Source organism: Ostrea edulis, chromosome 7, assembly GCF_947568905.1.
Source record: "Ostrea edulis chromosome 7, xbOstEdul1.1, whole genome shotgun sequence".
NCBI lineage: Eukaryota > Metazoa > Mollusca > Bivalvia > Ostreida > Ostreidae > Ostrea > Ostrea edulis.
The window spans coordinates 60,438,811-60,452,713 of NC_079170.1; the positions used below are offsets into that span (position 1 = coordinate 60,438,811).

General features: G+C 34.4%; 1 protein-coding gene across 1 annotated transcript; it reads right to left on the bottom strand.

Annotated features, from left to right (window-relative positions):
• Positions 1-481: 481 nt before the first annotated feature.
• LOC125656391 (cytochrome P450 2J4-like) lies at positions 482-9,169 on the bottom strand. The gene is made up of 4 exons (XM_048886995.2): positions 8,836-9,169; positions 2,814-3,320; positions 2,230-2,670; positions 482-663 (listed from the first exon to the last, which is right to left on the bottom strand). Exons 1-4 carry the CDS (start codon positions 9,167-9,169, stop codon positions 482-484), a joined length of 1,464 nt encoding a protein of 487 aa, XP_048742952.2.
• Between the last annotated feature and the right edge of the window lie 4,734 nt (positions 9,170-13,903).

Genomic DNA, 13,903 nt, shown 5'->3' on the forward strand with positions numbered 1-13,903 from the left:
AAAACAAAGCATTGACTGAATACAAAAAAGAAATTACTACTGTGTATATTTGATATTTCTACATTCCAGTGTTTGAATTCCCTTTATTTACATGAATATTTTTGTGATTGTGGAAATGTATGATATTGTTTCATGTTTTGATGATTTTTGCTATTGAAATTTTTATCCTTCACAAATTTTGTGAGACAATTCGATTGGTTTGATCTGTAAAAAATGTATTTGAGTTTGAATTTGTAAGAGGGTTTTCAGATAAGATATACTTCTATTTTCTTATTAAAGACTTTTCTGTTTTTAACCGTGTTTTCTTAATTTTGTTATCTTAAGAGTTATTTTTAATCTTACTACTTAATTTATTGGTTTATTGTTTTCATTCAAATGAAATTTCAACAAAGTTGATCCATTTTTCTCTGTCAAGATATATTTCCATGTCGACAGTTTCCGACAATCGAATATTTGTAAAAACAATATTTTTTCCACATGTCTACTCCCGTTTGGTTGCCACCAGATGATATGGTTTGGGTGAATGGGTGAAGCCCATGACTCCCTTCAGTGATGGCGGAACGTTCGGATCTTCCATCGTAAATTTGAACCGCTGGACAAGAGACGTCAGAAACAGAAAAAGTTCCATCCGAGCCAATGACTCACCGACACACACCCTCCTGCCTATAATACAAGATGCAACAGACGTAGTTACATCAAATTCCGCAGTACCAGATATAACATGAATTAAGGTATTCAATGTATTGTGACCATATTTCATATTTAGTAAATGAACGGTGTGCTTTTTGTAATCATGGTATCACTTTGAAGGGTTCATCAAATAAAAATAACCCACCATAGGAATTTTGAAAACAAAATGTACTGCTTGATTTATTTTACCTAGGATTTCACAATGAAGTGTGTGGGGAAATGAATGAATTATTAGAATATCTTTTAAAGAAATGATATTTTCATACAAATCTCTTAGTAGAAAGTTATATACACTTTCACTTTATGAAATTAGGAAAAAAAATTAACTATTTACCGCAGATATTTTTTGTGTGTAGAAAATGACATTATTCTTATTGTTACATAAGGAAATAACTTTTAAAAAAACTCTCAAGTGCAAACAGGTCAGTTTCCAATCATTTAACAGACATGTTAATTTCATTTACTTCACTATCATCATTAAATATCTTCATTATCCATTCGTTATACATTGAATACCTTAAAACCCCACATCTGTGACAAAAAATGTGCCTTAACGCAGTTCCACCCTCCTGTGACGTCATCCGATTTTGCAAAGTTAGTGATTTTATCTGATTTATGCATGACAGGAGCATACAGTTTGTCGGAGTATTTTTCAATAGTTATTGTGAAAAAATGTGTTAACCATAAAATATTTCAAAAGTATAATCAATAATCAATTATAGATGCTTCAAAATATTGAATCCAAGGGCAATAACTCTGTTTTCAATAAAGTATATTATGTGATAGATCCCCTTTGATTTTCACAAACATTTTGTATATTTTTAAAGAAACAGTTTCATGAAATTGTTAAAAATACTATTAATCGTTTTAATCAGTTTTTGTGAAATTTTGATAATGCTGTTTAAGGAAAATTGAAATTTTCTGACGTTGATACCTGGTATATGTGTGGTAATTGGTATTTTTTTTTTAAATTAGCATTGTCCATTGTATAAATAGAAATTAAGTGCATCATGATATATACTTTTAAAGGTAAGATGTAAACGAATAATTATATAATCACTCATACCAACCATTCATACTCCACTCATACATTTCAAAAATAGCTGAATTTACACCAAAAAAATAATTATTGGTATTTTTTTTTATTAATACCGCAAGATACTTATTTTATCACTTTCATTTGTTATTACGATATATTATTTCAAGAATCGACAATCAAATATAAGATTGAGCCTTTAATTAATTCTAGAGGGTGGAATTACCTTAAAATGAATATTTCAAAAAGAAAAAGCCATGTAATTCTCTAGATATTTGTTTTATATACTATTTTCACCTAGAAATATTGAAAAACGATTGCTCTCTTCCCGTTTGAATTCCCTCACAGATGCTGCTTTGTTCATTAGAATAGGGATAAAATGTGGCGAACATTTCTTGTATACGGAAATAGTTTTGATTGAATGTCGAGGTGGTTTCTGTATTTTGAATATCTTTTCTAGAAATAAGATTTTCTTGAATGTATTTAATGAAATGTAAACATACCCAGAGAGAATGCCAAGACTTTTTCTCGTTCAGAAGTGAATTTATCTGATGTCACGAATCTCTCGGGGTCAAACTTGTCTGGATTTGGAAACAAGTCAGGGTCTCTTGTATGTGGCGATAAACACGGAATCAATGTAGTGTTTTTAGGAATTTTATATCCCGCCACCGTAAAATCATGCGACGTCATGTGTGGTAGACTCAGTGGAGCTATGTTACCCATGCGCAATACTTCATTTACAACAGCTTCACAGTATGGCATTTTATCTCGGTCTGCTATGAGGGGAAGGCGAACGTCTCCTGTTACCTCCGTAATTTCTTGCAACATTTTGTCTTGAACTTCTGGATTATGAATCAGGAAAAGAAGAGCCCATCGAATGGCAGTTGCAGTGGTGTCTGTGCCCGCAGCAAACATCTCGCTGATGTGGTGATACACCTGAACATCTGAGTAGGTTTGATAATTTTGTAAATATACACGTGTGAAACAACTATAAATTTCTGAATATGTATTTTCGATATGCACCAGCATGATAATGTATTTAGTCAAAGGAAAATAATTCAACTTAGAAGAAACAAATTCTACTTACCGTCAAGTAAGGTATCATTGGCTTGGGCCATTAAAATAGAATCTATATAGTCACGTGGTGGCTCCTGTAAATTGAGCTTGTTTCTGTGCTCTTGGATTCGATCTTTATTAAAAGCCACTTCAACCTGATAGCACGTCTTTAACATTTTAACACGAAACAAATCCCCGGGTAAAAATCGAAGAAATGGGAAGAAATTGATGGCGCCTGTTGAGCTACCTTTTTCGAACACAGTATTCATATTTGCCATCAGTTTTACAAAATCTGGATCTTGGTAGTCAAAACGTTTGCCATAAATAACTGAACAGACGATATTGGAAATGCTCATTTGAGCCAGTTGTTTGATATTGAAGGGTTTCCCCCGGTAATTAGCTACCTCCTCCAGAACGTAGTGGATCTCTTCCTGTACTCTCATATCGATTGAGCGTTTATTGTATCCGAGATCACGGAGAGTTCGAAGGCAAAAATTTCTGAGCTCTCTCCAACGAGGACCAGATGTGGCCACCACGCCTGTAGAGATATCATATTGTATTAATTCTGTAAAAACAAGGAATAAGGGGGGGGGGGGGGACAATAGCCATTACTGGCCCTGAAATCGAAATGTCAATTCATTAAATCACTCTCAATGTCAGTAATAACGTATATACGCTGAAATAAGCAAGCATTAATTGGAAATTCATATTTCATTATGTATTTCAAAAACGGATCTGAAGGATAACGTCACAAATGCGGTAATAGGTTTAGTTTTGCTAGAATTTGTCAAATTGTCAATATTTCAGCCAGTCATCAGATTAGGAATCATAAACTACCTGCTTCCATCCAAACCGTATTTTTGTAATTGCAACATTAATTCATAGATATGTGTCAATCGTAGCGTGATCTTTCAGAAATCAAAGAAGTCGAGAGAAGAGAGGTTTTAAATCATTTCAAAGAGTATGGATGGAAATTAGTGTGTTTGTCGTAACTCCATTTATCTCTTCTTGATATTTTATTAGCTTTGTATATCTTACATATTTAACGACAATCATGTAAACAGTATTGTTATTTAGTTTGTTTTATTTAATACAGTTTACATTGTGGCCAAATCAGAGTGTAGGCGGATTTTCTGATGCCCCTGTTATGATTCGAATGTTCCAAGTATTGTCGTCATTAACTTGGATTTAAACAAAACATTTAAAACTTCTATCAAGACTGGCTCGCTGTTGTGTGATAGATTTCATTCTTTGTTTTGCATGTCTTCGAGAATGCGTCATTTATATTGATACATAACCAGGAATGTACGAAAGCCCAGAAGGCTCATTCGAGATTCGAAATTCAAAATACGAGATTCAAAATTCAAAATACGAGATTCGAATTTCGAAATTCAAAATCCAAATTAACCAATCAAAATTTAGGTCACAATAGATTAAAGGTTAGAGGGTACATGCATAAACATGTAAACTTAAAATATGACAGAAAGCTTATTCTTCTAATATGTTTACCAAACAACGAAATATTTCTTCTAAAACTATAAATGTTTTGATGAATCCTTAGCATGCAGACAGGCCCGTAGAAAACGGGAAAGGTGGCAGACAAAAAACTTGTTCCAGTCGCCACATATTAATTCTGCACTGTATGTGATAACCAGGTCAAATGATGACGAATAGACATCATGATACCTTAAAGTGAAATCTTATATGAAGCCTATTAACCGATGATACCCCTCCAACAATTGATTCTAGTTTGTCTATATACATAATGTATAAACAATGGAGGAAATTCGAACCATGAATATATATTTATCTCGGATCTATGTTGTATCTTTTTATATGTTTAGCCTGGAAGCCGTTTCACTAACCGATCGTAGATCGTAAACGTACGATTACGTTTAAGATAATTTGACTCGCACGTATACGAGTGTTTCACGAAACCTATCGTAGTCGTAACACTTACGATTGCGATTTACGTCTGACCTTTTTAGAACTCTTTTCTCTATGGAGGTAGATTTAAAATTAATCCTACCATGGAAAGAAATATCCATTCATTATTTCCTCATGGTTTTAAACATATCCTTATCGTCTGCAGTAACTCATGCAAGTTGTCAACAAAAATAATGGAAATTTTGAGCCCGATCTCTAGTGTAACGTAAAGAAAATTCCTAGAGTGTTTATACAATTGATAGAATAATTTTTATTGATTTTCATGTAACTAAAATGGGGGGGGGGGGGGGTGCTATAAGAAATAATATAAAAGATTTACATTTTAGAATTTTAAATGCCATGTATCGATCTGCTCATGCGAGTCAAGTTTCCATCAATAAGTAAACTATGTTCAACGGATTAAAAAAAATAAGAAAATGAAATGATATTGATAAAATAAAAAGAAGAAGATAATAAAATGAAAATAAAATTGCACACAAGTATAGGAAATTTTATCCTGCATCAAACCATGGATATACATGTACTCCGGCGTTTAATCATTATTGTAAAATACGCTGTAACACTAATGACATATCTATTCACATATTTGTATAAATTTCAATCAAATCATGGGCTCAATTTGTCCCTTAATTTATTTCCCCATGCTTTTGTATTTTATTTTATTTTTTCGTTTAGGCATGTAAGCATATGCTAACTTCCGTCTTTACGTGATGATGTATAATCCAGATCATTTATTAAAAATTATTATAATTGATATTGCACTTTATGATAATTGATTTTTATATTGTTTAACGTCCCCCTCGTGAATTTTCACTCATGGAGACGTCACCATTGCCGGTGAAGGGCTGCAAAATTTAGACCTATACTCGGCGCTTACGGCCATTGAGCAGGGAGGGATCTTTATCGTGCCACACCTGCTGTGACACGGGACGTCAGTGTTTGTAGTCTCATCCGAAGGATCGCCCCATTTAGTCGCCTCTTACGACAAGCAAAAGGTACTGAGGACCTATTCTAACCCGGATCCCCACGGGAGTGCACTAAGGGGTCGGAACCCCAAGGGTCCGATAATGACCCTTCCCTTGTCTGTGTATACATATAGGTCTAGTTTGTATTTTTAATTTCTAACGACCTTCATAAAACTACAGAAACGTTCCACTTGCAAAACTGGGATTTTACATTATGTAACCCCTCTCCCATTACCAAATCATGTTATTATCATATTTTCCTTAAATTTTGTAATGTTTATCATTCGAATGTGCATGTATTATGCAGTTGGTCAGTTGCATCAAAGGTATTGATCTGACGAAAAAAAAAAAATAGCTGAGTACGTCGAATCGCAACGTCTCGGATTTAACTCAACTGTTACTAAAGAAACTTAATTTTTGAACATGTCTATGAGAATTTTAATGTCTTGAATTCTGTCTAATGTTTTAATATACATGTAATCTAACGGTGATGCAGGCACATGTAGTAGTACCCCCCCCCCCCCCTCCCTTATTACTTTTCTAACAACTGTTCTCGTTATTATTACATGCAAAGTTTGATATATTGACTACCCCTTCCCCTCCTCACTTTTTGAAATATGAATTCATTGCCTTTACATTTATTTCAGCAGACTGGTCACAGGGACTAGGCCCGTTTTAGACCCGAACTCTGTGATACAATGAATTTACTATATTTGTGGTATCACAGAGCCCGGTCCCAAAACGGACTTGACCCCTGTGAGACTGGCATAGCTGTGGTTGTGCGTAACAAAGAAGGACAACTCTAATATTGATTTAAGATTCGGGCTCGGACTGTACAATATTCTTGTGCAAAAGCAGACTGCAAGTCATTGTGATTGTTTTCTTCCTACAAAGTATAAACAAACTCAGTCAGGTAAATACTGCCATAAAATGACCTCAGGCGGGGCCAGTATGGCGGCCATATTGCTCATTTACGTGCATGTAGGAGCACTTACGATAGCCCTAGACCACTCGTAGGGTTACGATCAATACTGATCGTAAATCGCAAATCGTAACTTTTAGTGAAACGATCGCACGTGCTACGTTCACGTTTAAGTCTACGTTTACGATCTACGATCGTTTAGTGAAACGGTTGCCAGGAATCTTACGTGCGTGATAACGGCAGAATACTAATCTATCTACGTTTTAAAAATTAGCTATACACTGATTTATATTATATCAGCCTAGGTACCACAGGAACTGGTAATTTTGTCTGTAATATAATAATAGTAGGGGTCTATACTATATCACCTCCTTAGGGTTCCTAAAATTATACATACTTGAACATAGAACATACATATACAAATATATATATGAATCAATGGGTCAAGCTATTTTTTTTAAAACGTGGATAAATTAGTGTTCTGTGGTAATGACTAATGACGCACGTAGTTAGCTTCCTTTTCAAACAAAAGATACAACATAGATGGGAGAGAAATAATAATTCATGGTTCGAATTTCCTCTATTATTTACACCCAGGCGCATTTAAAAAATAAACGGGTGGGGAAGATATTTGTACAGGCATCTGAAGTATGGACACTACTACCAATATCCCCCTTCTGTTTTTTTCTGCAGCGATAAATTCTCCGAAATGTGTGGATTCCTTGTCGATCCCATCCCTATTTCGATTTATTTATAATCGTTTCACGCTTTTTGTAAGCTTTAGAGATTGGTATAATAGAATACAATTTGTTATACCAATAGAAGGTTAGACTCTAAAGCTTACAAAAAGCGTGAAACGATTAGATAAATCGAAATTTACATTAAGCTTAACTACATGCTTTTTGAAATTGCCATCCGGCTACGGGTCTGGTTAAATACACGATAATCAATACCGGTAATTACATTATAATTTTTCCTTCATACATGTAGTTCACAGGTGAGTTCAGCCCCCCCCCCCCCCCCCCCGAATAAGCTACATGAGTTGAGTTATAAATATGTTAGTTGAACATCTCTTTAATGAATATCAACAATGTCTTGCATACCCAAAAAGTCCAAAATAAATCAAAATAAGCCCATTTTATAAATTCATACCCTCACTGGGTATTAAGGGTATTCAATAAAAAGGCTTATTTTGAGTTATTTCGGCCTTTTGGGGTAGGCACGACATTGTGACATGCATCTGAGAAATTTTGAACAAAAATAATTAAATCAACTCAAGTAGGCTATTCAGGGGTGGGTGGGTGGGTGGGGGAGGCTGAACCCATGCGCCTGTGTCATTGTTAACTCAAACATGTACAGTGTACAGTTATTTTCATGTAAAATAAATTATAAGAATATGATCATTCAAAAAAATGGTATACGGGTAAACCTATAGATTAATCTAAAATCAGAATCCATTGCTACGGGGTGTCATCAGTTAATTTTATTCATATTACCTTAGATTCCATTTCTATTAAAGTGTACTATTTACGGTGTATTCGACCTGGTTCCACCCCCTCCCCGCTTTCTTTGAACCTGACTTTCTACAGGCCTATTTGCATATAATGACATGATTTATAATATCAAAATATTGCCCATAATATGAATCAGTGGGATAAGATAATCTTTAAAACGTGGATAGATTATTTTTCTGTCGTAATGACACATGCAGTTAAGCTTCCTGGACCCTAAAAATGTAAATATAGATCGGAGAGAAATATTTATTCATGATTCGAATTTCCTCTATTGTTTATATATAATAGATACGTACTTGACCCAAACACCCACAGTCTACGGGCCTATCTGCATGCTAAGCATACATCATAACATTTGTAGTTTTAAAAGAAATGTTTCGTTGTTTGTTAAACATATTAGAAGAATAAGCTTTCTGTCATATTGTAAGTTTATATGCATATATACTCTCTACCCTTTAATCCATTGTGACCTACATTTTGATTGGTTAACTTGGATTTTGAATTTCGAAATTCGAATCTCGTATTTTGAATTTCGAATCTTGTATTTTGAATTTCGAATCTCGAATGAGCCTTCTGGGCTTTCGTAGGAATGGGATAAGATCTGTTTTGTCTGCTGCCTAATCCAATTCAACATTGAGTTTTTAGACACATTGAAATATGAAATATTGATTAAATAAAAACCTGAAAATAAATGGTGAAACCTACCTGCGTTTTCAGACAGTTCTTTCATCAGGTAATTCTGAGGGCGATCAGAGGAGGCCTCACCATTGACAATAAAGACCTCCCTCAACATGTTATACCCACAGACAACCACAACATTCTGCAGCCCAAGTCTCAGAGAGTAAACATTGCCATACTGCTTTCGCAGACGTCGATATGTTTCAATATCAGAAAAATCAAATCTAGGCAGGACACCTACAACTGGATACCCCCATGGTCCCGGGGGCAAATTTGATCTCTGCAAGTATTTCCAAAGATGAAAAGTCAGCGCAAATGCTGTAAGAAATAGTAGCAGCGGGATTAACAGGTCTTCAGTCATTGTCGGCGATTTTAGTTCTGAAGACAGGTCGAACCCACGGGAGTATAGTCAAACTACTATGTTTACATCAAGGTAAGATAGAATGAACGTTTTTGACTTAAATACATGACTTTACATACTAATTCACGAGTGTCAAAGGTATGTCGAAGTCACTACTCGGCAAAGATCAATTAAGGTTATACGAAACATTTCAAAATACATAACTTTTGGTGACTTTCCAGTTACACTTCACTTACATCCTGTCTTATTTCTACCAAAACAAACTTGGGGTATATCATCAGGTATATTTTTGATATATATGTAGTGCCTAGTTGTGGCAAGTAAAAATATCAAATCAACTGTTATGTATTACAGAAAATTGTATATATATTATTCAGTTATTGTAGCAAAGAAGGGTAGGAAAAACTGTGAAATTGATTTAGAGGCCTGCATTACTAGTTAGGTGGTCTAAACACGGAGCTAATCAGGCCGATACTCGAAGCATAGTACAGTACCCTCAACATTATTCTTGACATTTTATCATGTTCTACCGTGCGTGTGCATGTATCCTATCGTATCATGCATATATATGTATCTCATATCCTGTCGGGATTTCCGTTTACCAGGTTTTCCATTTTCTGACTTGTAAAATTTAATTTACTAATGTGTATATGCTTATGTACACGATGAAGAATCAGCTACAAGCTTTTTCTTCTACTGGTAATGAAAGTTGTAGGTTGAGGTCAATCAATGCTCATATTTAATTCCATTTCTCATTTTCAATAGAGTATATAATAAATGATCTTTATAAACCACTCCGTTAATTACAAAATACAGAATTAGAGAAAAAATATTACCTTTATTTATATCCATATTACCGTCCAAATGTATTTTACAATATACATTTCAGGTATTTAATGGATGTTGAAATTCTTAGATATCAACATCAGCATAATGTAATGTGCAATTCTTTTCGTAGCTATTAAAATCTCGTTCTGTCTAAATTGATTCTAAATTCACATCGTTTCTATCAGGTTATCGTAAAGATCGCTTATTGTGTTTTACGTTTATCAGGACTACTGTGCACATTTTAAAATCGTTTATCCTATCGTACCGTGCGTGTATCATATCCCATCTTATCGTGCGTGTATCGTTTTCTATCATTTATCATGTAAAGAATACCGTTGCAAATATTGTAATATTATCACCATATAGAATTTAAGCTCATTTCGGAAAATCATACAAAAACGCTTGATATCGAGGAGATTAAAATATTTTTAGAAAAATTGGCAGGCACCTTGCATATAACCTTATAAGAGGAGCATTCATTAATTGATTCGATACACAAGAGCTTGTTCTGCGTATGGTCAGATTTTAAATCGAGACAGGCAACTGACAAACAGTTGATGGTGAAAGGGTTTCAACAGTCTCATTTAAAGTCAGCATTTAGCAAATTCTATGGTCGTTATAAAGATCAAGTTTGCCAATACAACCTATCATTGGTTCAGATGCTATCTGACTTGTTTCATACCGATTGTTAGGCCGTTCTTGGCACACTGATTTTGACTACAGACAATTCCCTTTACCTGATCAAGATATAGGGCTCACGGCGTGTGCGACCGGTCGACAGGGGATGTTTACTCCTCCTAGGCACCTGATCCCACCTCTGGTATATCCAGGGGTCCGTGTTTACCCAACTCTCTTTTCTGTATTGCTTATAGGATGTATGAGATTGATCACTGTTCGTTATCTTCACCTTTTATATTGAATTTGAAAAGAAATGGAATTGTAGTTATCAAGGAGTTGTTAACACATTTCACCAATGACCATTTTGGTCCTATCCTGATTCCAAAACCCCTACCCCTAGGGTCATCAAATTTACAAATTTAGTGAAGGACTATCTGCTCTTGTAAATATCCATTTAGTTTTACTTTAGAATCATTAGCACTAAAGAACATGTTATTCAATGTTTTACTTATAAACACTATATACCTAGTTGGGCCCCGCCCTGGGGTCAGAACCTCTACCCTGAGGATCATAAACTTTACAAATGTGGTAGAAGTCTTCCTGTTCTACATTCTATGTATTTAGTTTTTCTTACACATGCGCGGTTGTAGAGGAGACGATTTTTGAAAATTGGTCATATTTCGCCTCAAGGGTGTAGCAGTCCTGAAATTTATAATTTATGTCCTTCTTGACCCAATGATGCTTCATACCAAATAAGAAAAGAATTGGAATACATGGTAGTTATTAAAAGGAAGTTAAAAAGTTCAATTGTTAACGTACGACGGATGGATGACAACCAATTGCAATAGGTCACCTGAGTTTACATAGGTTACCTAAAATGTGGGTTTTTTTCTGGCAATGTATTCCTCCCAGGAGCCCCGAGGTCATATTCGCACCTGAGCAGTTTATGCTAGATTATAAAATAAGTATTGTGGCTTCTTTGCTAGTTACACAAATATGACGGAGAGCATATTTAAAGACATTCACTTGCGTGTGGGTATTACTGTCTTATGACAGCATCTAGTTTTATTTGGCGGAAGATTGAAAGATCCATTTTCAATGTCAGCTTCTCACTTAACCTATTGCTCCTGACAGTCATTATGCATGAACAAAATGTAAGCGTGTTTGTGACTTCGGTTTTGTAATTACTCCTAATAACAGTATTCTTGTTTGTATTCATGTACATGTACTTCTGTCTGTTCCGAAAACTGGACACCCTAGAATTTGACATTCTTTATTGATTGTGCGTTATTGATGCTTGTACACGTACATGCGCACGTCATAAATGTGATTATATTCTCCTTTCTATAAGAGGGCATGACAACAGTCTAGGTTAATTCACAATTGTCTAAATCATATCATATAAAACAAGATATGGACACATGAATTAGGAGAAAACAAAGTATCAACGTTTTCCTTTCATAGTTCAATTTTGCTAGTATTGATACACATTTGTAATGGTCGGAGTGGGTTAGAAAGTGGAATTATTGACGTTGTTGGAAATATAATAGCAAAATCTCAAACGGAACAAACAAGTTAGAAAAATAGCAAAATCTCAAACGGAACAAACAAATTAGAAAAATAGCAAAATCCCAAATGGAACAAACAAATTAGAAAAATAGCAAAATCTCAAACGGAACAAACAAATTAGAAAAATAGTAAAATCCTAAATGGAACAAACAAATTAGAAAAATAGCAAAATCTCAAACGGAGCAAACAAATTAGAAAAATAGCAAAATCTCAAACGGGGCAAACAGAAAAATGGCATTTTCTACATATGTGGACATAGATTACCAATGACCATTCATGGCTAAAATCTAAATTATGAACCCCTAAGCGATATCCACGGTAGCTCATTGGTAGACCTCCTGAAACTAAATAATTTGGCCTAAAACACTTCCAAAAAAATATATCCATCTCCTCCAACTTCTGAACTTACTCAGAAGCGCTGTATATTTCAAGATTCAAAATCAATTTATTTCGTAAGATTTTAAAATTCAGAAGCAATATAGTTAATAAACTGGTGGGAACCAACATAACTCCAATTTATATTTGGTACGAAAGTTCTGAAAAGAGTTAATGCCTTTGCGAACACCCATTGTAATGCTCGAGTAATGTGAGCCAAACTTTTGCGTCGTCTTTAATTGCTTGTGTAACTTTGATTAAAAAGTAATCCGGATACCGATGGTCGAGTTATAGAATATGTCCTGCTGCCTGGAAGAGCTTTAGCAAAGAAATTGAGGGAGTAGCATAATTATTGTATTTCTTTAAGGGTGACTTTCTCTGAAGATACCAGTGCATGGAGTCTGGACTGAAGTTCTTGAATCTAATCAAAGTACTGAAAGACGGGGTCAAATTATTCAATGCATATCAGAAATGGTGCAGTTAAGCTCCTATGACAATTCATATGAAAACTCTGCAGACAAATACTTTAAGCAGACATAGGTCTTGAATTGCAGATTTACGTACAACTTCTTATTCGTGTTTTGATATAAGAAAAATGTTCAAAATCGAAATTTTCTTGAAGTCTGTTCCTGTTTTATGGTTTTGAGGCCAAAACGAATATCTAAAGGAATGCTTGTATTGTGACCTCCTTGTCTTGTGGCCAGTTTTGTTTAATCAATATGATCCAGAACTCGATATTCTTGGTTATCATTTCGCCGAGATAGTTCCTTCCTTATTAAATCTCAATATTCTTGGTTTGTATCTTATAGTGAGGGTCACCATTTTAACTTAGCTCTTCAGCTATTCATAGCTAAATCAGGTGCTGAACTCTTGTGAAAAAGCATGAATGCTATAATAAAGTAAATGAAAAGAAATATAGATAAAGGTATGGAACAAAGTTTAATATGTCAACAGAAAAGAAAGATAACATATGGTAGGTTGACATATGACAGTATATGTTTAATAGGTTATTTTTTATGGACCAACATAATGAATCCAAATGTTAAAGATAAAATTGATAATGGCATACTTTGGAATTGCACAATACAACCTGTCAATAACACATGAAAGGTTAAAATCAAGTGGATATGTAAACACTCCAATTCTTTCTTTTGTAAAGAAAATTTTCTAAACTACTAAAACTGTAAACAAGAGCATGTAAATTGTAAACATTGTAACAAAATTGGTAACATAGTAATTTCAATTTTTTTGACACATATTTGGGCTAGAAGTTTCCTATGCAATGAAAAATAAGTCGATAAGCCAGACAACTGTCTTCTCAAGTGAATCAATGTAACATGAAGT

What these genes read in the sequence shown, in the direction of transcription:
- LOC125656391 (XM_048886995.2), bottom strand. Translation starts at nt 9,169, where the DNA reads ATGACTGAAGACCTGTTAATCCCGCTGCTACTATTTCTTACAGCATTT. An exon ending in AGAACTGTCTGAAAACGCAG is followed by an intron (nt 3,321 to 8,835) that starts GTAGGTTTCACC and finishes ATATCTCTACAG; the next exon opens with GCGTGGTGGCCACATCTGGT. An exon ending in CAATGATACCTTACTTGACG is followed by an intron (nt 2,671 to 2,813) that starts GTAAGTAGAATT and finishes AAACCTACTCAG; the next exon opens with ATGTTCAGGTGTATCACCAC.